This window comes from Sarcophilus harrisii, chromosome 6 (genome assembly GCF_902635505.1).
Source record: "Sarcophilus harrisii chromosome 6, mSarHar1.11, whole genome shotgun sequence".
Taxonomy (NCBI): Eukaryota; Metazoa; Chordata; class Mammalia; order Dasyuromorphia; family Dasyuridae; genus Sarcophilus; species Sarcophilus harrisii.
Genome location: NC_045431.1, coordinates 193728355 through 193751012, shown reverse-complemented (window position 1 = coordinate 193751012; position 22658 = coordinate 193728355). Strand labels below are relative to the sequence as shown.

General features: G+C 34.9%; 1 protein-coding gene across 8 annotated transcripts in view; it reads left to right on the top strand.

Moving 5' to 3' along the window:
- The window catches only part of PCGF3 (polycomb group ring finger 3), a 100140-nt gene that overhangs the window by 58419 nt on the left and 19063 nt on the right, over window positions 1-22658 (top strand). For 6 of the 8 annotated variants that reach the window (XM_031942390.1, XM_031942389.1, XM_031942388.1 and 3 more), the window contains 4 exons: window positions 2381-2436; window positions 6511-6621; window positions 10399-10487; window positions 19121-19258. In XM_031942390.1, coding sequence (XP_031798250.1) covers window positions 2381-2436; window positions 6511-6621; window positions 10399-10487; window positions 19121-19258 — 394 coding nt within the window. Of the gene's footprint in view, window positions 1-2380; window positions 2437-6510; window positions 6622-10398; window positions 10488-19120; window positions 19259-22171; window positions 22253-22658 lie in introns of all 8 variants that reach the window. The other 2 variants (XM_031942391.1, XM_031942392.1) reach the window with 2 other exon arrangements.

The following is a 22658-nucleotide window of genomic DNA, read 5'->3' as shown; positions in this document are numbered from 1 at the left end:
CAGAATAAAGTAGATAGTCATTTTCCTAATTCAGGACATTATTATTACACTTTGCTTAATACCATCTGACATATTAGCTGCTTTGATTCTTATATTATACTTTTGACCCATTGAAGTTATTCCCCTACTCTTGCATTCTCCCAGGCTTTTTCAGATAAGCCATTAATATCTAGCCATTACCCTTCCATTCTTTGCTTGTAAAGTTAATTTTTCTAACCCAAGGGAGCAGAAATGGGGATTATAATAACAGATTATGGACTTCGGCAGATATCATTTTGGAAAATCTTCACATGTGAATCCAGCAATTAATTATGTGTTTGGCATTGAAGGACTAATTAGATTGCAAAGATTTATCTTTAAAATATTGGTGAAAGTTAAGACTTCAAAATTTCATACATAAATCTTTACCTCTTTGAAAATACAAATTTTGGTGTTATTAAAAAAAGTCAACTAAATAGAACTTTTTATTTGTGTTTAATCTACTCTTCATTCAGCTAAAGATGGACTCCTTTCTGCTCTTCTCTTTATTGCTTTACTTTTTGGAGTATGGCTGCTAAGACTTTTGATTCAAGAGGCAACTCTTATTTTTGAAATCATTATCGGGTTCTCAGGTTGGGTAAAAAACTTTTCTGAAGTTTTTTGCAGTATTTGCAAGGAAGATAGGATTATATTATTGGTTCAGAGTACTTTGTGCATACCTGAATACTAATAGCATTAGATTATTGATAATAACTTGTGCTTGTTGTTGTTATTGTTGTTTTTTCTTGAGGCCACTGGGGTTAAGTGACTTGTCCAGGGGTCACACCGCTAGGAAGTGTTAGGTGTCAGTGTTAAGGGTCTGCGGTCACATTTGAAATCAGGTCCTCTTGACTCCAGGGCAGTTGCTTTATCCACCAAGCCCTCCAACTCACCAATAATAATTTTTTAAAACAGCTTTTAGACATATAATATGGCTTGAATCCATCTTGTCCTAATAACAAAGTTTAGGACTTTTCCTTAACATTATTATGTTTCACAAAACTGTCTAATAAAAAGAAATTTTATTCGGCAGTAGGTCCTTACTAGCACCTGCAGTTAGGTGATGAAGAAGGAGGACCTGGAGTCAAAGGTGGGCTCAGATACTTAGCATCTTGGTGACCCTGGACAAGTCTCTTAACTGATTTGTTTGCCTCCATTCTTCAATTGTAAAATGTGACTAATAACAGTACATACTCCTCATGATTTTTGTGAGAATAAAATTAGATGTTAATTGTAAAGCATTTAGCACATTGTCTAATATAAAATAGACTCTATATAAATGCTTATTTCCTTTCCCTTCCTCTTTTTTTCCTTCATGACAGTCACATTTTGAAATTCCATCTGAAGTCTGACAGGTCATGGTGGTACCCCCTCCATTATTTTTTGTTGTTGCTTTAAAATAAATTTTTGATACCTTATGGTGGTTTTTAAAGCATCATTAAAATTTTACCCAGTATCTCTCCAGCCTTCCCAGTGAACTATCCCATCCATATATATATATAATATTAATTACATTATTACTTAATAATATTTAAATATTATAATAATTATATATAATATAATTATTAAATAATTAAATATTAATATTAATTTTATATATATAACACAAAAACGTAGAATATTTGTAAAGGGGGAAAGAAAAAGAAAATAATCAGCAAAGCTTATCAATTCTTCCAAAAAGTGTGTACATGTGTTCAGTATCCTCTGCCAAAGAGTGACTTTCTAATACTTGTTAGTGAAATGCTAATTGGTGTCTTTAGACATAGATAAATCTACACAAATTTTCCCAAGTAGAAGTGACAGTCATTTCAATCATACAATTATTTGATGACCACGAGTGCTTCATTGCACATGATGTCTTGCCATTACTACTACAAAACTGCATCAACTCAGGGCATGCCTCCTAGGACTTACGCTTTAATATGAGAAATTATGGCAGGGATTTCCAACATATGATTCTCTCTCTATATATATTTTAAAACAATTGTTTTTCCCTTTCAGAACCCAGAATAATTTAGAAATTTAATTAAGATGTTTCATATTTTTATACCTTTCCATAACTTAATAAATTTTCATATGTATGATCCCTAATTTATATAATGAATATAAAGGATATTCTGAACAGATTATAATTTTTAAAAATGTGTTTATGGCTTTTAGTATTTTTAAAAATGAGAAACATGATACATCCCATTCTTTTCAACAGAAAAATTAACAACTCCCAAACATTTGTGATTTTGTATTGCTTAGTACAAGATAGAAAATGAAATTTAAAAGGAACACTTCAAGTGCCATCTTAATGTAATTGCAAATGTTTTTGTAATTTATTTTTTGCTTTTTTTTTTTTTTTTTTTTTTTCTAGTCATGACAGGACAATGCAAGATATTGTTTACAAATTGGTACCAGGCCTCCAAGAAGGTAAGTCTTAGTATGTCAGAATTTAGTTGTAAAATGGATATATAACTAATAGCAGTAATGCAATGACATTTCTTCTGTCACTTATTTTTCCTCTTGTAGCTCTAGTCTTGTAAATCAAATTATTATCAAATCTCTGATAATAAATGAAAAAATTTTAAAGCCTCTTATAATTTGACTTTTGGCCCAAACTTTTTTCCTCCATGATCTGCCTTGTATTCATAACCTCCATTCCTATTCAAAGACGACCTTTTGTATGATCATATATGCAGGAATGTTCTTTTTAGGGTTTCCTTCGGTCAGTCTGACTTCCACCTATCCCCCATACCATCCTGAAGGGTAATCATAGGTCAGCCTCATTATTTTCCCATTCCAACCTAACAAGCACTTGTTTGGTGTTAACTGTCTGCAAAACCTCATGTGAGGGGCTAGAAAGTGGAAGCTCTGGGTCTTACACAATGCAAACAAGCTATGGGCAGGGCCATGTGCAAATAGGTTTGTACCTCATAGTGGAAGAGAAAGCAGATGAGGAAAAACAAGCATAATTGTTGCATGAGAAGTAATGATGTGTCAGCCCTATCATTTGTGAAAAGAAGCAGATGATGGAAATTTCTTTGATCATCCTATATTTGTTTGGTGGGTTTTATGTATCACATCTGGATCCTGTCCCAGAATGTAAGTTCACTTAAAAGTCATACTCTGGATTTCAGCCCCTTTCTTTCAGCTACCTTCTCTCTTTCTCTGTGGCTGCTTTCTCTTCCACTGATGAGCTCTTTGCACAGCCTCCATTTTGAGGAAGGACACTTACCCTTCTTTCATTCTCTGGGTTTCAACTCCACACCAGCACCTCTTCCCTAGCCCACCCCCTGCTTTTCAATTCTTTTTTATATGTTGTCTTCTCCTGAAGTTGAGTTGAGGGTAATCTGAGACTATAATATCTGGTTATAAGCATGACCACACTATTCTTTTGGCATTCCATCTAGACCTACACATCTCTCAGGTTGGAAAAATTTCTCTCACTAGGACAGGAAAGACTCCTTACATAAGTCTTATTCAGAGGAGAAAAAGGACATTTTAGAACAAATTTTCCTTTAATTATAATTTTTTAGAATTTGGGAAGAGAAGAAATGATTACTTTGGTCTTGATTCACTCAAGCCCTCAGGAATACAGAAGCATTTTCAGAAACAGCTTTGAAGTTTTTACTGTTTTCATTTGGAATCAGAGAAGTGTTTTTGCCTTGAATTATTCTACCTTTTTGGTTCTGCTAACTACCAATCTTGTACCCAAAATAGAAATGTAGGAAAATCAAAGGCATCAATACCCAACCAAGTTGACAACATTTCTGTTGTAAATATATTTACTACTTTATGAACTAGGATTTTTCCATTTTATCAAATTCCTTTGAGGCAGATCTGTAAAAGCTCTAACTTTAAGCCATATGCTGGGACAGGAAAATAATTCTGCTCAGTAAAATACATTCTTAAATTGGTGTTCTTTAAATAGGATTTTATCTATATTATTCAGGCAGCTAAGACTAGTGGCGAAGGATTCCATTCTTGTACCTATTGAAGCAGTCTTGGTAATAGTATCTATATCCAGTTCTCTTGGTTTGAAGCCAGTACTCTTGAAATGATAGGAAATACCATTTTGGAAATTTTGCTCTTTTGTTTTATAGCACCTATATTATTTCTTTCTTTTTTTTTTTTTTTTTTGGTCTTGGAGCTATCCTATATAATAAAGTATAAAAAGGAGAAGAAAAACAAACATATTAACCACTTCTAATATTATATGTAGGTAACCACATTAATAGTCCTCTGCAAAGGAAGGAGATGCATTCTCTTCTTTGGGAACAAATTTGCTCAATATCATTTCACAGCATTCAGTTTTTATTTGCTCTGTTTTATTCTGTTTTTTCTGTTTCATATGCTCTCTCCCCATTCCCCCCATTCCAAGAGACTTGTTCTTGGACAGCTGCACATAATTATATTTTAATTTAGGGAGGCTTGCAGGTTATTTATTTGCCTAATCAGAGTTTTATTTTTATTTTTATTTTTAATTTTTTAGCAACTTCTGTTTGTATTTAAAAGTCATAAAATTTTAGAACTGAACCCATTTCCCAATGGCTCATTTATAATATGAGTCAATTGACAGCTCATTTTTTTTTTTTTTTTAAATTTCATTTCTGAGCATTATTCTGACAGAAAGGAACTTATTTGGTAAATGTTAGGATATACTTTAGGGCTTTTTTCCCCTGGTAAATTTTTACTCATTTTGAAATTAAGTACAGAAATATAAAAAAAAATTTGTTTTTTACACACACAGTACAATGTAGAGGATTCTATGTAAAACCATGGATTTCCAATTCACACAGTTTGCTTTTTATTTTGCAAGCTATATAATGAATAATACACATCATTTTCAAAGCTACCCTGCTTTCCTGTGCTTCTTTCTAAATATTCTTTTGTTCTCTGCTGTACATTTTTTTTCCTCCTTTTCTCCCCACATTACCATAGACAAAGTCACCAGTAGACACAAATATGTGTAGATAAGTAAAACTTGACTATATATCTATTTATTAGTCCTTCCTCTGGATGTAGAGGCCATCTTCCTTCATAGTCCTGTGTAATTGATTTGAGAATTCATAATACTCAAAATTAATAAGCAACAAGTCATTCCAAGTTTTATTTTTCATTATGTCATGCAGGTTTTTCTGAAATCAGCCAGCTTGTCATTTCTTATTACACAGTAGTGTTCCATCAGAATCATATACCACAGCTTATTCAGCCATCCCCCAGTTGATGGGCATCCGCTCAGTTTCTTTCTTCTTGTCTCTCACCCCTCCCCCCTTTTCTTTTTCTTTCTTTTTTTTTTTTTTTTTTTTAAGGATCACTTCCTACCTAGATTGAGCATCTAGGTGAGTGTTTCAATTTGATTTCCTAAGTACTTAGTTCTAACCCTTAAGACAAGGAGGCAGATTTTCTAAATTATCAGGGACATTTCTCATGTGCCTCTTTATTTTTGACTGTGACTTGTTCCCTTTCCTTTGATCAACTGAGAAACAGATATGGTTATTGACTATATGCATGAGAGCAAGTTTTTTTTTATTACAAGAGTAAGCTTGTTCAAGTTTCACTGAAATTTACCAGTTGAAAGAAATCTTTACTCATATACCAGTTGATAGAGTAAATTTGCAGAACAGCAAGCAGTAAACATCAAAACAATATAAAGGGAAGAATGAAATGCACGGACACCTTATAATTCACAAGCCATCTGACTAAATAATTGAGAATTGACTGTATATGTACACAAGCTGACATCCTCTGAATTGTCTCTGAATTTTCACTTTTATGAACGTTAGGGGCTCATGTTATAGTAATAGTTTGTGAAAAAAATTAGAACAAATAACTCCTGATTCGCTAGTAAATTACTATTTACAGAGTAGGTGCTTAGTAATCCTGATCGAATGAGTGGCACAGAAGGAGATTGTTTTAACAAACAGTTGTTTATCACTTGTATATCCAATTAGCACTTTTGGAAAACTTTCAATTATCTGAACTGTTAGGCATGCTACATGGGAAGGAAAAGAGGATGTGTTTGTGGACATTAGATTAGATGCATTTAATTTCAGAACTGGAAGATGAATGGATCATCCAGGCCATTCCCCTTGTTTTACAGATGAGAAAAACAGTGGCCCAGAGAGGGGAAGAGGTTTGTAGTAGTCTCATAATAATTTGGATGGCTGCACATAATTCTTTATTTAAAAGGGGCTTATAGGTGATTCATTTATATAATCAATCATTGGTTTCTCAGGCATCACCTGATAAAGGGTTTAACAAATCCAAACTCAATTCAGGAGTGAACTGAATCAAGATTGGAACTCTTAACTTCTGACTTCTCATATAGGGCTCTTCCATAATCAGTCAGAATATTTCTCTATCCCCCTGTCTAAATAATCAGTTTTCTTCAGCTGATATTTCTGTTTTGTTCAAAGATCATATTGTTGATGGGACAAAGTTTTAATATAAAAGCATTCTATTAGCCTTGTTAAAATAAATGATAAATGTTGTTTTCAATAGCGGAAATGAGGAAACAGAGAGAATTCTATCACAAATTAGGCATGGAAGTGCCTGGAGACATCAAAGGAGAGACTTGCTCTGCAAAGCAGCACTTAGACTCACATCGGAATGGTAAGTTTTCTTTCTGACTAGTTCTTGTGGCAGTCAGTAATATTAATAATCTGTCTAAACTCTGTCAAAAGAAACTTTACTTGATGCTTAGATTGTGTATTCTAACATAACTTACATTTTTCTGAACATTGATGGATACCTATGAAGCCTGGTACAGATAATGACGTGAAGATAATATACACATAAGAATGAAGAAACATCATGAAGGGCAGGACAAGTAGAAGTTGAGGATGAACAGGCATTTTCTATTTAGAAAGTGAAAGGAAATGATGCTAACAACTGATATTTTATCAGAATGTATATCACAGGAAGAGGAAATGTACAGAGTTTTGTGAGAGAGGGTCAATGAGGAAGTATGTTCCAGAACAGGTATTTTCAGAGAAGATGATGAGACTTGCCTTCTTTATCTGCTGCCCCTGAAGTTCCTGTATCCTTTATACCTGAGGCAACATAAATCAATACCACCATTTTTTCTAGGAATAAAATCTCTTTTCTGGTCCAGATGATTTAGCCCTTCAGCATTCACCTTTCACTAATCTCATTTACCTCTTATTTCCAATTTGAGGCTTAAGCCCCTTGGGCTTTTCTGATCCTTGAACTGATTTGACTTCTTGGTTTCAGATATCTTTTATATCTTTTGTACCTGAACTCTAATAGACCGTCTAAGGTTACCACCTCACAGTCCCTTCCCTATCTCCATCTCGCCTACACATACCCTTTTCCGTTGGCTGGGTTACTTTAAAGGTCACCTAGTCTGATCTGAATAAAAAACTTTATCTGACAAGTGGAAATCTAGCTCTTGCTTGAAGACTGCAAGTGCGCAGGGGGACCTACTACCTCCCAAGGCAACCCATTCTAATTTGAGATTTTACTTAATTATTGAGAATCTTTTTCTTGCTTCAATTTACCTCATTACAAGTTTTTACTCATTTTTTGTAGCTCTGCCTTCTGAAAACAACTAATTTAATCCTTCCATGTGATAGCATTTGAGGAAACTTCTTTCACCCCCAGTCTTATTTTCGGTAGACTGAACATCCTCAGTTCTTTTAGCTCATAGGAAATCAGCTTGATATCTTTAAACATCTTGGTCTGGAAACACTAAGCTTAAGTCCTCCCTAAAATAAGATGCCACTCACATAGCACATCCCTGTTTAAGACAGAGGCCAATGGAGCCACTTACTGTCACCTCCCTCCTCTTAGGGATGGCACCTCTGTCAGCCATCTTCTGATCAGTAGGTGTTTTCTATGGTTTATAAGGAACAGGAGAACAGACACAATCATTATGGATACTCATGGGGGGAAACACTCTTTTATTTGTGACTGAGCGTCCCTGTAGCTAACTTGATCCTAAAGTTCTCTAAATCTAGCACAATTCATGCTTCTGCTCCATGGCCCCAGTGAGAATAATTGCTTCTCTTTAGAATAAAACTCCCAGTTTCAGGATTTGCCCAGCTACTCTTTGTCATTTCATTGTTCTAGTCCAGTTCAACCTTAGCCAATCAGGATGCCTGATGCTCTGGGAACCTTGTGATGTTTCACTTTGCCATTTGTAATGCTGAGTTAGTTAACATCTCTCCTCCTCTAAAGGGGAAGCCAGGTAAATACAAATCAGCTACCATGTTCCCATCATCTCAGAACAATAGATGATTAAATACATAGAGATGTAAAGATAATTCTGAGATCTCAACAGAGTGGATATGGATTATAAGACTTTACACCTCTTCATCTCACACTATTCTTGTTTCTGGAGAGGATTCACCCCACATCTGGAATCTTTCCTTTGATTCAAAAATGTCTGTGTGGATATATAGTTTTGTTCTTCCAGTTGTGTGTATCAATTTGCTGGTTGTAGATAAAGATTTCACATTAAAATTACTATGACATTCACCTATAACTCACTTGTTCTCCTTGCTTTATGTACTCCCCCCACCCCCCTTTTGCCATCACCTTCCTTGTAGAAGGTAAAGGGCTCATACAGAATCAAGGCTTGTTTTTACCCATTTCATGGACTATTTTGGCCACCAAATTCATTGTTTGACAAATCACTTTCTGGCATTTAGCCTCCCTGCACTTAGCAAGACAGAAACATTCAAAGGAGATAGAATTTTAAAGAGCTTGTGCCAACTCATGCAGCCTTTATATATATATATATATATATATATATATATATATATATATATATATATATATATATATATATTTCATTTCCCAGTGTTCCTTTTTTGAATGTAGCTGCTTCTGTCCATCATTGATCAATTGGAACTGAATTGGATCTTCTCTTTGTCGAAGATAGCCACTTCCATCAGAATACATCCTCATACAGTATTGTTCTTAAAAGTGTATAATGATCTCCTGGTTCTAGTGCAGAACTTTTTAACAGAGGTCATTCAGCCTAGTGGACACAAGAAATCACTTCTGTTTAGAAAGAAGAAAAAAAAGGAGGGAGGGAGGGAGAAATGGAGAAAAAGTTATATGGGCATCTTTGGTTTTATGTCATAAAAACAATATATCATAAAAAAGGTTGTTGTATATCATAAAACTTTTTCCTAGTATCCCTACCTTTCTCCCACCAAGAGAGTTGTCCTATATGACAAATTCTTTTGGTTTGCTTTTTAAATAAAGAGAAAGAAGATGAAAAGAATCAACAAAAATGTGTAAGAATTTTCTATATAATAGGGTGGAGCTTCTAATTCTAAGAATGTGAGTATAAAGGGAAATATGTAGATTTCTTGAGATGAGAGTAATATCCTCTAGGATTTCACCATAATGAGAAAGGAGAACTCTTTTTCAGCCTTCACCATCATATTGGCTACATAGAAAGATTAAGGATCCTGTTTAGTCTGCTTAGGAAGTCTGTCCTTCTTGGGTAGTTTAAACTTTCTTTTACTTTGGCCTTCAGTGAAAGACTAATATCACACATATTCATTACTTTAGTACTGAATACATTGGTAATCTTCATTGATAAATGAAATCGGCTAAATTAGCTAATTTTTAAAAATTAGTGTAGCATTTTTTTCCCCCCTTAATCTTTCTGCCTTTTTTCCCCTGGGTGAACAATGATTGCTTTTGTTAAATATTAACTTCTGGAATGTTTTATTCCTAAAAGTAATACTTTTTTTTTTTTTAATAATAGCTTTTTATTTTTCCAAGTACATGCAAAAATAGTTTTCAACATTCACCTTTGCAAAATCTTGTGTTCCAATGTTTTCTTCTTCTTCCCACCCTCGCAAGACAGCAAACAATCCATTATAGAATTAGACATGCAGTTCTTCTAAACATATTTCCATATTCGTGTAACTTCTTTTTACAGGAAAGGTTTTATTTTATTTTTTAAAAAACAGTAATAAAAATTATCTAACATCTTCTAACACAAAATCAATTTCCTCTTAAACAATCATGTTAAGATATTGTAATAGTTGACAATATAGAAAAGACAATTCATCAAATATTATAGGGTGATATACCTGGGTCTAGTATGTGTAAGCATATCCGCATTTTTAATGTTAGCACATAGTGTTAGCTATTCAGGACATTTTATCTGATTTTAAGTAACTGGGGTTTGGTAAATTATGTACTTTCAAGGAAGTCCATGCTCTTTTAGAATCCACTGTACCTAGTTATCTGCCTTTGACTTTGTATGCATTCCATACTCTGCTTAGTATTTTTTCTAGACTTTTTAAGTGTTTTGATATCACTTTGACTTATACTACATAGACTTGAGTAATGAATTGGGCATTTTGGATTTCATCAGTAAAGTATTTACCTTTGTATTAAAAGGTGAAACAAAAGCCGATGACAATTCCAACAAAGAAACATCAGAAGAAAAACAAGAAGAGGATAATGACTATCACAGAAGTGATGAACAGGTAGTTTATCTTTTCATTAATATTAATGTCTTAAAATGCTTTTGTGCTCATATTTATGTTTCTGGCCATGTAAGTTTTAGCACATTTTAAAAGTTCACCAGCACATTGGGAGCCTGTGGCTTTATCCTGATAAGTTGCATTCTTATTAGATGACATAAAGTCATCTGCACAGACTTCACAAAAACATTCTATTACTAGACTCGGGTAGATTTTAAAGAGAATTAGCTGCTTAGGAAATATCCTAAAAATTTTAAGATTTCTCTACTATGATCTCAAATTTAGGTGTTCTTATGGCATTTGTACTTTAGTAAAGGAAAAAGTAGATACAGATCACTATAATACTGTACATCATACAATCACGTTAGATTGCTCTGTTAGTTCAGAAGAGGATTATCTTTGGGATTAGACAAAACTTCCTTGAAGAGGTAACATCTGAGTTGTGACCTCAAAATAATGAGTAAGAATACAACTGGTGACAAGAGATAAGGAAAGGGCATTCTAGCTGTGCACAAAAGGGAGAACAAAAGTGCAGGAGTTCGATCATATTCTTAACCTTGTTTATCTTATGGACCTCTTTTGGCAGACTATTAAAGTCTATAAACTCCCTATTCAGAGCAGTGTTTTTAAATGAATTTTTAAAAAAGCATAAGGTAACGAGAAATCAGCGTATTGAAATGCCACTTTCGAATTTTAAAATTCTCTCTCTCAGTGAGAACCCCTGGTCCAGAGTAATAGGAACTAAACCTAGAAAGATGAATTATATCGGACATACAGTGCCTGGGGGTTTCGACTTACTTGACAGATTATGGGGAATTACTGAAATTTTTTGACAAAGGATTAACTTAACTACACATTTTTAAAAGCAGGATTACTCTTACATCAATTTAAAGGTTTGGAGCAGGAAGAGGCCTTGCACATAATGAACACTTAATAAATGCTTCTGTTGGAGACAGGAAACCATGTTGGAAAGTTGTTAACATTGTCTGGGTAGGTAGTAAATGAGAATCTGTACCAGGGCAGCTGGAGTGGGAATAGAGAAAGACTGCTTTAATGCAAGGTATGCAGGAAATGTACTAGAACCAACTTGTTAAACTTACTTTTGGGTATAGACATCAAGAGCCAATTGTTATATTTGTAATGTGAGTAATTATATTTTGTAAGTTGACAATTGTTACAAATCAGAATTTGATTTAATGTTTTGTTGATTGTCTAGACTGAAGAATGTGACCCCCCCAAAAGACATTAATGATATTGATCAAACTTGAAGATTTATCATCCACTTATATGTGGCTTTTGGTTTTGGTCATGTGGGGGTTTTGTTTGTTTTTGAGGGCTGATTATTAAACATTTACCAGCACACCCTTGAGGATATGTTATAAAAGTTGAATGAACAGTCCCTTTGATGGGAGTTGAGAAAGGAATTGATGGGGTATGAGAAGGGAATCCTAAAAGATAATACAGAATCAGAATTGCAGATATAGGAAACTGGATGGTACTTTGTAGATAAAAATCAAGAAATAAGAAGGAGGAATAGGTTTAAAGAGAGAAAATAAATTCAGTTTGGTACATGTTGAGTTCCATGAGGCCTAGAATATATAAGGATTTCCCAGAGATACTTTGGGATGAAAATCTAATTTCTGAAGACAATGGGTGATAGTGAGTTGTCTGAATAGAGAAGTCATGGTTAAAAGAAAGATAAAAGAAAGATTGCCAAGGGAGAAAGTATAATGGCAACAAGAAGAGGACTGAAGACAAACCCTTGAAGAACACTTAGTACTTTAAGGAGCCATGAAGAATAGGAAGGGGGATAATGGAGACAAAGAGGAGAGATTGAAAGGACAAGAGAGTGTAGCATCTCTAAACCTGAGGGAGGAGCAGGCTTCCCAAGCACTGACTACTCAGCAGTGTGATAACCATGGGAACAGCCCCAAGGACTGAGAAGGATTAGGTGCAGAGGCCATCTCTAGAGTTGTGGAAATGAGGGCAGGGGGTGGAAAGAGAGAGTGGAGGAAGGAAGGAAAGGAATTAAACATGGGCACGTTTTTCAAGACATCCCCAGTAGAGGAGAGTAATGGAGAGAGTGCTGGAGCCAGGTCTTAAAGAGCAGAAGGAAAGAGACTGGTGGTGGAGTTGGAAGGAGTGAGTCTCAGGAGGAATAGCTTTTAGGCTACTTTTGTGAAAGGTCGAGTAAGGAAGCTAGGAACCAGTGTTGATCCATTGTGATGCTAGATATAATTGTGATTGATAATCCTTTACTTGGAAAAGCCTAGGTTCTAGAGATACTGGCTTGGTGACGTTGGGTGAAGCCATTTAACCCCTTCAAGCCTCAGGTTCCTTATTTGTAAAGTCGGGATCATGTAGCACCTACCTCACAGGGCTGTTGTGAGGGTCCAATGAGATAATGTGTGTAAAGTGCTTTGCAAACTTTAGAGTACTCTAGAAATGTGAGTTATTTCTACCGTCTAGAATATTGTTTCCCAAATTGTTCTATGGTCCCTATTATTTTGCACAGTATGAAAAAGGATTTTATGGGAAAATTTGATAGTAGTGGTACTTACTCCTCAAATCAGATATGAAGTACTCATTTGGTAACTTCTTTTTGGTTATAGCAATAGAATTAATTTTGGTTTTCTCTAAGATTTTTCTAATTTTTTTTATATATCCTGGAGGCATTTCTTACTAAATTTACCTCCTGTATTTGTGGACTCCATCAATATATTTCATTTGGAGCCCTAAAATGTTCAAAAGCCAAATAAAAGAATTGCTGCTCTGGAAAATAGAGATATAATTCGTGTAATTATGAACATAATCAGAGTGTACAGAAATCTATATATTTCCAGATATGCTGATGATACCACACGCATTCAGAAAATAATGGTTTCTTTTGTGAAATAATCGTAGCCCTTTGTATTAATGATCAACTTAAAGAAAGCTAAAGCCATATCAGTCTTCATTAAGAAAAACAAAATAAGTAGAAGCTTATTTTCAGAACCAAAAGGACTCGTTTCTTTTTATCTGGTCATTATCTAGCAATACACAAAAAATAGAAGTCTATATCTAGTAAAGGTTGTGGGTTTGGGTAAGTTGTAAAGCAAAATATTACTCCAAATTAGTCCAAATCTGAGTCTCTATGAAGCATGATATCAAACTCTCGGTTGTAAGTCTTAGAAAGACAGGTACATCTTCTTGAATGCCTTCATCTTCTTCTTTGAGTCTTATTACTTTGATAGATCTATTCTACATGCTGGGGACCTTCCTGCATTGTATATATTTCAGTAGAGCACTTGAGCTGTCTCTACATCAGTTATCTCTTGTCCTTACTGTGTAACCAGTCCATCTGGTGACTTCTTTTTCTCTGCTTCCCTTGCATAATTCTTAGTTAAGAATGTGTTGAAGCCTATTCATGCCAACCATGTACTCCATTGCACTTTGAGTGTCTTTCAACTTCAGTTCTTTGAAGACTGTGATCATCCATAACTTGTGGCCAGTCAGCCTCCCTGTGGTTAACCAGACAGACTTTTGGTCACTTTCCTTTTGTGAGAGAGTTGGGGTACTTGTGGTTGTGGAATGGTATTTATACTGTTAGCCATGATCAATGTCAGCAGTTTTGTTGTTTGTTGCAAAGTAAGGCTCTCTGAGTGGGGATGATGGGAAAGGAAGTGGGTAGATTGAAAAATGAACTTAGTATAAATTTTTTTTTAAATGGACTTTTGTTTTGGAGAGAAGCTTGTGGTCATTACAAGAGCTATGCAGTTTCCTCCTATTAATTCAGTTCCTGGACTCAGCACAATCACAAATCCTGAGACGTATTACTCGATGGACCAACTCAACCACAGACACGATTTGGACAATAAGCATTCTTCAGTGATTTCATTTGTCCAGGGTTCACAATTAGGCCAAGTTCTCTTGTTAAGAGGCTGTGCTGTATTTCTGAGCTTGCCCTCTGTATTGTGTCTGCCATTAACTGCTGCTGGTGTGGCCTGACCCTGCCTCAGCCCACCTGCTGCCTTTCCTCTGGGACCTTCAGTTGCTTGTGTGTGCTTCCAATGCACTCCTTTTTGCTTGCTTTGTCCAGATTGTACCGGTTCTATGATGAGAATTTGAAAAAGAATTTCTGAGCTTGATAGAAGCATCAGGATGTCATATGCATAGGAATATCTGTAAGACCTGAATCATCCATAGGAAATTCTGATTTCTTTTATACTCTGCATTATGGTAGTGACTTTAAAAAAAATCGTCTTTGAACATGTTTCTCCATTCTATGCTATACTTGATACTAATGACCCAAGTCATTGAATGAAGTTATTATTTCTTGATAAAATTTTCAAGGAATATTTTCTAATTTGGGGCATTTTTTTACTTTAAGCCACTACTTGATTCAGTCATAAATTTTTTGTTAAGTCAATGAATAACACAATGGGATTTTGTGTTCTTTATCATATTCAGTTAAGCATGAGACAATAACATGTTCTACTGTAGAATATAGTTAGCAAAAGTTGCTTGTTCCCTCATTTTTTATCACTGTCTCAGTATTCGTAAGTTATTTTTCATAAAAATTTTGTACAAATGGAACAGAAGGCACACACAGATCAAATCACCCTTTTCACATAACAATAAGATGATAAATTTTTGTGAAGTTTTTTTTCTCTCCTTTTTGAGGTACCTTGAAATATTGATATCATAACACCCTCAGTGTAAGTATGGCCCTCCCAGCAGTAAGCTTTTTGGGTATGCTTTGATGATCTAGCTATTCTTCCTTTATTTTCTTTATTAATATTACTATTTTCTTATATGCATCAAAAGTTATACTGTCTAAATGTCATGGCTTTAATGTCACTTTGTAGTGAAAATCATTTGTTTGTAAAAATGCTTTATATCTATTTTGCATTTTTTAAATCTATATCTTAAGCTTCTTTTTAGTTTTATTGATACATGGTCAAGATGATTATATTTAGTTTCTCACCAAACTTTTTGTCTAAAGCTGTTTGCCCCAATAGTAGTTTGCCATTTTATGAAGTCAGTGCTTCTTATAAGCTTAAACCATCCTTCTACAATGTATAATTTAGTCTATTCTGTAAATGAGCATCACCCTTAGTGACTTTATCTTTGCTTTGCAAGAAGAACAGGGTGATTTTTAGGTTTTTTGTTTTTTTGCTTTATCAATTTATTGACATTGTTTTTTTTTTTTTTTAAGGAAATGGTAAATGTCTAGGTCAATGTCTGTTGTTTATCCAGTCCCCATTTTGAGGCATTAGTAATTTGTTTAAATGTATTATGCATTGCCTCAGTTTTGCCATATCTTCATCCTCTTTTTATCCTTTAAATTTTTTTTTGATACTAATTTTGTTGTGATTGAATTGGTAGCCTGACTCTATACAGACAAATGACTTTGAAATAATTCACATCAAGAACTAAGATTAAAAAAATATCTTTTCAAGTGTTATGGTTAGCATGGCAATATCAATAACAATGAAATGTTCAAAACAAAACCACTAGTCTGTTAGTGATGCTTTCTCCATTACACTTTACTGAGTAGAAAATAGATTGATATAAACAAGTGTGAATGATGCGGCATATCTGTGAACTTTTAGGAAAAATCTAGTTGATAGACCAGTGTATCAGAAATGGACTTATTCTCTATAAAAAGAAAAAGAGATTTAACAGCCCATGTTACAGAAGTAGGAAACCACAAAAACAGGTTTGATACTATTTATAGCTTTAAACACTGTTTAAGGGCATTCACCCAAAATTACCTCCTAGTGCTCTTCACCCAGTCTCCTCTGTGAATTAAAATCAACATAATACATACGATATATTTTGAAATGTAAATCTACATTGTATAGAGTTTAAACTGAATTTTTCTCCCTGGTCATAGCACTTAGGCCTGTAGATCCCCCCTCCCCTCCATTCCTGTTTTTACTCATGACTGAAAGCAAATATTTTTTTAAAAGAGAGCCAAGAACAGATAACCCAGAGAGAATTGAAAGGGATACTTAAAGATCATTTACAAGATGATCAATTTAGAGATTCTCATTTGACAAATAAGGAAATTAATCCACAAGGAGTCAGTAGAACCCAAAGCCACTGAAAAGATCACCCTGTGCCAGCTTCTTTGTTTCTCTGTCTCTGTATTTGTGTGCTTTGATGAAACATAACTAAACCAGGGTTGCTTCACTCAACCTATCTCATGAACAACAATCGGACCAAATTTCAAGTTATTGTTTCTATCCAGAAGATCTCTTAAGGTTTCAGAAATGAATTCCTAAAGCCCTGAGCTCATTCTTTTTAATGAGTAATACTAAACATCCTTATGGGAGATGTAAGTATTTTTTTAAAAAATTTTTAGAATTGCTTAATTTTTTAAAAATATGATGCCAAAATGGTGAAGAGCTCATCAGTTTGTGAAAGCACTGTTATTGCCCCATTCAGCTCGAGTGTTTAGAGAAATGCGACAGGAGTCAAACTCAGTACACACATTCATAATCACCTATCTCATAGTTCTAGAATGCTTTTACCCATAATTATGGAAGGATCATAAGGCAGAGGAAGTGTACTACAGTAGGAAGAGCACCAGATTCAGACTTAGAGTTTCAGGCTTCAAACCCCCCAGCTCAACCATTTATTACTTTATCAATTATTTCTTTGTAATCCCAGAGCGTCAGACTTTGGTTTCCTTTCAGTGCTAAGTCTGTGATGTTGGGATCCTCTCCCATGCAGTAGCACTTAGAGAAGCTGATAGGAAACCTCTAAATGTACAAGTGGATAAACCTTGTCAGATTCCATTAAAAGTGAAGTCACAAAGATAGTGAACGACTCTTCCATTTTGGAAAATTTTATATATATATATATATACATACACCTACACCTCACAAGGTGGACTTAGTTCTATATGAAGGGAAAGTAATTACAAACACGTAGAAGTGTTAGGCATTTTGTTCCATTGAACTAATGTTTAGCCACCATTTAATGTACCACAGTATATTCTCTAACTCGTTTATACATTTTCTTTTTGTATACCTTCCAAATCATTCTAATAGAAGAAATTCTGTTAGAATGAGAAGAAATAATTGTACCTCCTCCTCATGTTCCCTCTTTTTACTGATGCTCCTTAAAATTTTATCCTGACACTTATTATACATAAAGATTAGATTCTGACCTCCTACCTGTGAAACCGCATCAGGTGTTAATTTACCCATATCACATCTCATATCTTTCAGCTTAACATAGGTTCATTAATTCGTTTATTCAGTACTCATTAGGGCTTTTTAAGGCTCTACAAGATACCAGGGAAACAAAATGGACCTGTTTTTCTGTCATCCTAAAGATCTTTCCTTAGCTTTATGAAGTGAAAGGCAGGGGGTGGGGGAAGAGAGAGAACCAAATTAGCGTATCCTTTCATATTTCAGCTCTTGAAGCCATCCTCCTCTCACCTGTTGATTGGTTTCCTCTTGTTGCATTTTGCCCTGAACATTATTTCTTTTAGCCCAACCTGAAGTTACCCAGGTGAGAGAAAACACAGGGCAGCCAAAAGAACAAAGTTTTGGAGCGTTCATTACTGGCCAAGACTGTTCCCCTAACACCAAGATGGGAAGGGCCAGTAATGAATGGTCTTAGGGCCATATAGTTATAGAAAGAAGAGAGAGACATCAGAATGTTTTTTGACACATTTGTCATAATAAAAGGAATTTCTACTCTAAACAGGAGGCAAAAGTTATCACTCTAAGGATATCATTCTCAGACAGCAATAAGACAGTATTTCTTTAATTTTATCAAGTCTTAGGTTTTTCAGGACAACACATCTGGGGGGGTAAAAATCTGCATTAGGGCATGAAGAACTAGTAATAAACTTATAACTATACAAAGATTCAAGATTATGTGTCTCACAGTCCCATTTGGGGTGCTTTTCCACTTCAAACCCAGTTGATTAATTCTGATTCCAGAATCATCTTAATTTTTTTCCCTCTTGGTTACTTATTAGCTAACATTGTTCTGTATGGAGAAAGAGTATATGTTTGTTGATAATTTAACTTAGTACTGTATCTGTAGAGGAAATTATTTTTGCCAGAGAAGAGACACATTGAAACACATAAAATTTTTTTTTTGTAGTTGATCTACCTAGTATAATTATATGGGACCCACTCAGAATTTCCATTCCTTGGCCAACATGCACATACTAGATAGATAATGCTGTATATTCTGTGGTTATTTTCATGTTTCAGTCTCTTTACCAAATTCAAAGTACAAACTTGGGCTGAGACAATAGGAAGCAGGTTTAACTTGTATTTTCCTGTGGCTATTTATTCCCTTTTGGTTCCTTTGGTAGTGATTGTAACCCAGGGAGGAATTGTGCTTTAGTATGAAATGGTGAAATACGAGCAAACAGGAAAGTGTTGGATTTTGTTTTTCTGGTTGACAGCCAAATCTCGAGTGCACTAAATGAATACATATAAAATCACCACAGATGGAGTTACTTTGCTTCAGTAATAAGGTAAAGGACAGTTGTAGTGTTCATGGATATCAGAGTTCTTTGGTGTAATTTCATTTATAGATAGCTCAGAAAAGCATTTCCAGGGAGAGCCCAGTGGAATTCCTTTTAATGAGCTCTGCCAACATGTGTGCACTTTCTCTTGAAGGTAAGCATCTGCCTGGAATGCAATAGCAGCAAATTACGTGGATTGAAACGAAAATGGATCCGCTGCTCAGCACAGGCAACAGTCTTGCATCTAAAGAAGTTCATTGCCAAAAAACTTAATCTTTCATCTTTCAATGAGGTAAAATGGGAAATTAAGTAAATGACAACACTTATAAATGCAGATACTTTTTAGAAACAACTTTTTCTTATTTTGTTACAAGTTTCAACTACAAAATTTTAAAACGATGTAAAATAGCTTTTCATACATCTTGCCATTATAACAGGGAATATACACTGGCATTATAACTGCTCCCAACATTGCAGTTATTGGTATGGGACTGGCCTCAGTACATGTGCAAGTACTTTTCAGCAAGAAGCATCTTGAAATAAGGCAGTAGATAAGAAGTAAATACTAGTTGTCTAAGAACTACATGTTTATAAAGAAGCTTTATCTTAAATCCACAACAAAGACTTGAATATATTTTATAGTTAAATGTTATACAGTAAACTATTCCTTCCTTCCAATTTTTTTTTGTTTGTTTTTTTAATTTTCAGACTTATAACAACTTATTCTGAACAAGAGCTAATTGGGACAAAACGGATAGAGCAGTTAGAAAGGATGAAGAGATAATTGGGTGTTTTGGGAAGGTGTTTAATATAGATCCTTACAAAGTTCAGCAAAACTGAAGGGGCTTGAAACCCACCAACGCCCTTCCTCAGTGAACTGCACAATGTGTAACAAAAATGTGCTAAATACTTGTCATAAAGCATTGAAATTATAATGGTGATAGTTCTGGGAACCATGTACTGTATGTAATGAGTGATTGAAGATTATCATGGGTATTTAGCTTAGGAAAAAATCAGACTGAAAGTAGAAGTGTTGTGGATGGGTATAATCACTAATGTAAAATATTGAGGAAAACTGCTATGTGGAAGGATTAGATTTATCATTGGAGGGTCAAAGTAAGACCAAATGAGTGAAAATTACTTGAGAATCCTATTTAGTTCACTAGTTCACTCTTCAGAAGATCTTTCTAACAGCTACAGCTAGCTAATAACAGAGTGAGCTTCCTCAACAATTAGTAAATTTTCTATCACTGGAAGTACAAGCAAAAGTACATTGGTGAGAGATGCAAGTTGGACTAGTAGGAGCTTATCAATCTAGAATTAAAATCATTTAGAAGATAATTGTGAGGCTTTCTGCTCAATATTACAATGGGTAAACTGAGATGTTGAGATTTTTCCACCCAAAATTTCAGAGATAATTGACATCTCTTCAGCTTATCATTAAATAATCTGTACTTTAAAAAATACACACACACACACACACACAATAAAAATTTCTTTCCTGAAACTCTAAAGTGCATCATCAGATAGCATGACAGACTGGATTGTGTGTGTGTGTGTGTGTGTGTGTGTGTGTGTGTGTGTGTGTGTGTGTGTGGTTTGGTTTTTTTTTGTTTGTTTGTTTTTTTGTTTTTTTGTTTTTTTTTTTTTAAACTATTTGGGGAGATTCTTAAAGTACCCTTACAATCAAGTACCCCAAATTTCTCAGATTACTATTTCCTTACATAGGTAAAACATTGAATAATTTTTTTCTTTAATATTTTTACTTACCTACCTCACAGGGTTGTTGTGAGGAAAGCACTTTTTAGACCTTAAAGTGTTATATAAATGTGAGTTACTATTATGTTATTATTTTCTTAACATAGAATGTTACAGCATAGTGTAGTGAAAAAGAATATTTATTGCACATTAGGAAACCTGGATTCTAGTCCTGGTTCTAACACTAACTTGTACTAATATGATTTTGGATAAATCAGCTCCTTTTTCAATGTCTGTTTTTTTCATTTACAAGATGAGGTATTTGAATTAGATGAACTCTAACATCCCTTTCAACTCATCTATGACTGTGGCTCTGTGATTTTACTTAGGTTATTTGCAAGTGTATTCCAAAAGTTTATTTGGTTTATATACAAAGCCTTGTTTATATACAAAGGCCTTGTTTCTGAGAGGAAATCAAAAGTATCCTGAGTTGATGAAAAGGAAGCAGGGACTAAAGGAAATTTATCAGGGAGATGATGAGCTTAAACAGGCCCTGGGGGAAAGCTAGAATATGGTGCCCTTCCAGAAAGCATATCCTGTAAGAGAAGCAGCCATTAATAATGTCGAATATCCACCAAATACAGAACACTATGGGGCTTAGCAAAGAGACAGCATGGGAAAAATGGAAAACAGAGTCTGTGTGAAAGAGATTTGTTTTACTAACAACAATTTAAATATATTCTTTGGATCTTTCTGCTTTCCTGCCCCCTCTAAGTATTACAAAGAGACATTTTACGTGTAGCTCAATTTTCCCTTACATCTATAAAATAGCTGCATATGGTGGTTAGGAGGGGAGATTTCAAGGAAAATTCATATAAGGTTTTGTCATTCCCATAAATATTATTAGTGGCCCCTTTTAAGTGTTAAGGAGATGATAGGAATGGAAAGTCTTCTCACCATACAGGAATGACCCTTTTCTCTGTGGTGTCTCATGGAGTGCATCCAGAGCCAGCCTGTCAGGATAACCAGAGGTCAAGTTCTGCTTCAGATCCAGACTTCCTCTGTGACTCTGGAGAGCCCTGCCTCTCTCAGGCACCTCCCCCCAGTCCCCATCTCTGGCGAGCAACAGACACAGCCACCTGCAGCACCTTCTATGCTTAAGTCACAGGTCTAGACTGGCTGTGGAGAAGCCTGTGGCTGAATTGTCCAGGCCTGTCTCTAGGCATTAGGACAGAGGCCACACTTGCTTTGCTTTACCCGTTGAAAAGAAGGTTGCAATCACCTGATGATGGAGACATGAAATCATGATGTCTCACAAATTATATGATGGAGAAGCCTCAGCATCTCAGTGTTTTGAAGAGTGTTCTTTAGAGTCCACTAACAAAGTTTTTGTCTTTGATAGTTTTAGTCTAACTTATTTACAATAGGTAGTAATGTGTGTTCGTTGACTGGTGTGTTTTGTTATTTACTCCACCCTAAATTAAAGTATTTCTTCCTCTTCTATTAGCTGGATATATTATGCAATGAAGAAATTCTTGGCAAGGACCACACACTCAAGTTTGTAGTTGTTACTAGATGGAGATTTAAGGTATGGCCCGGTTGTTTTGTAACAAGGTGTTTTAATAGTTTCTTCTATGAATAATAGTCATGTGTGTTTATGTAGTCCTTTCCTCTCAGGGATTAAGATTGTCTGCAAGTATTAGAATGATGATTTGAATATACATAAAGGGTCACTTTAAAATAGGAGATTGCACAGCAGCCTTTTAGTGGTTTTCAGAAACCATTATCCACACTTTCCTTGAGCCCCCAAATTAATGCTGTTAGATTTGGGGACTTGAAAGAGATTAGTCAAGGGTTTAATTACAAGATAAATTGATAACAGTTCTTATATCTAGCCCCTTCTCATTCTTTTCATCCTGGTTGGCTGAGTAAACATTAGGGATATGCTTAGAAAGGACAGATAAGAGTTGTAGAAGCTTAGGATTCCCACTGTG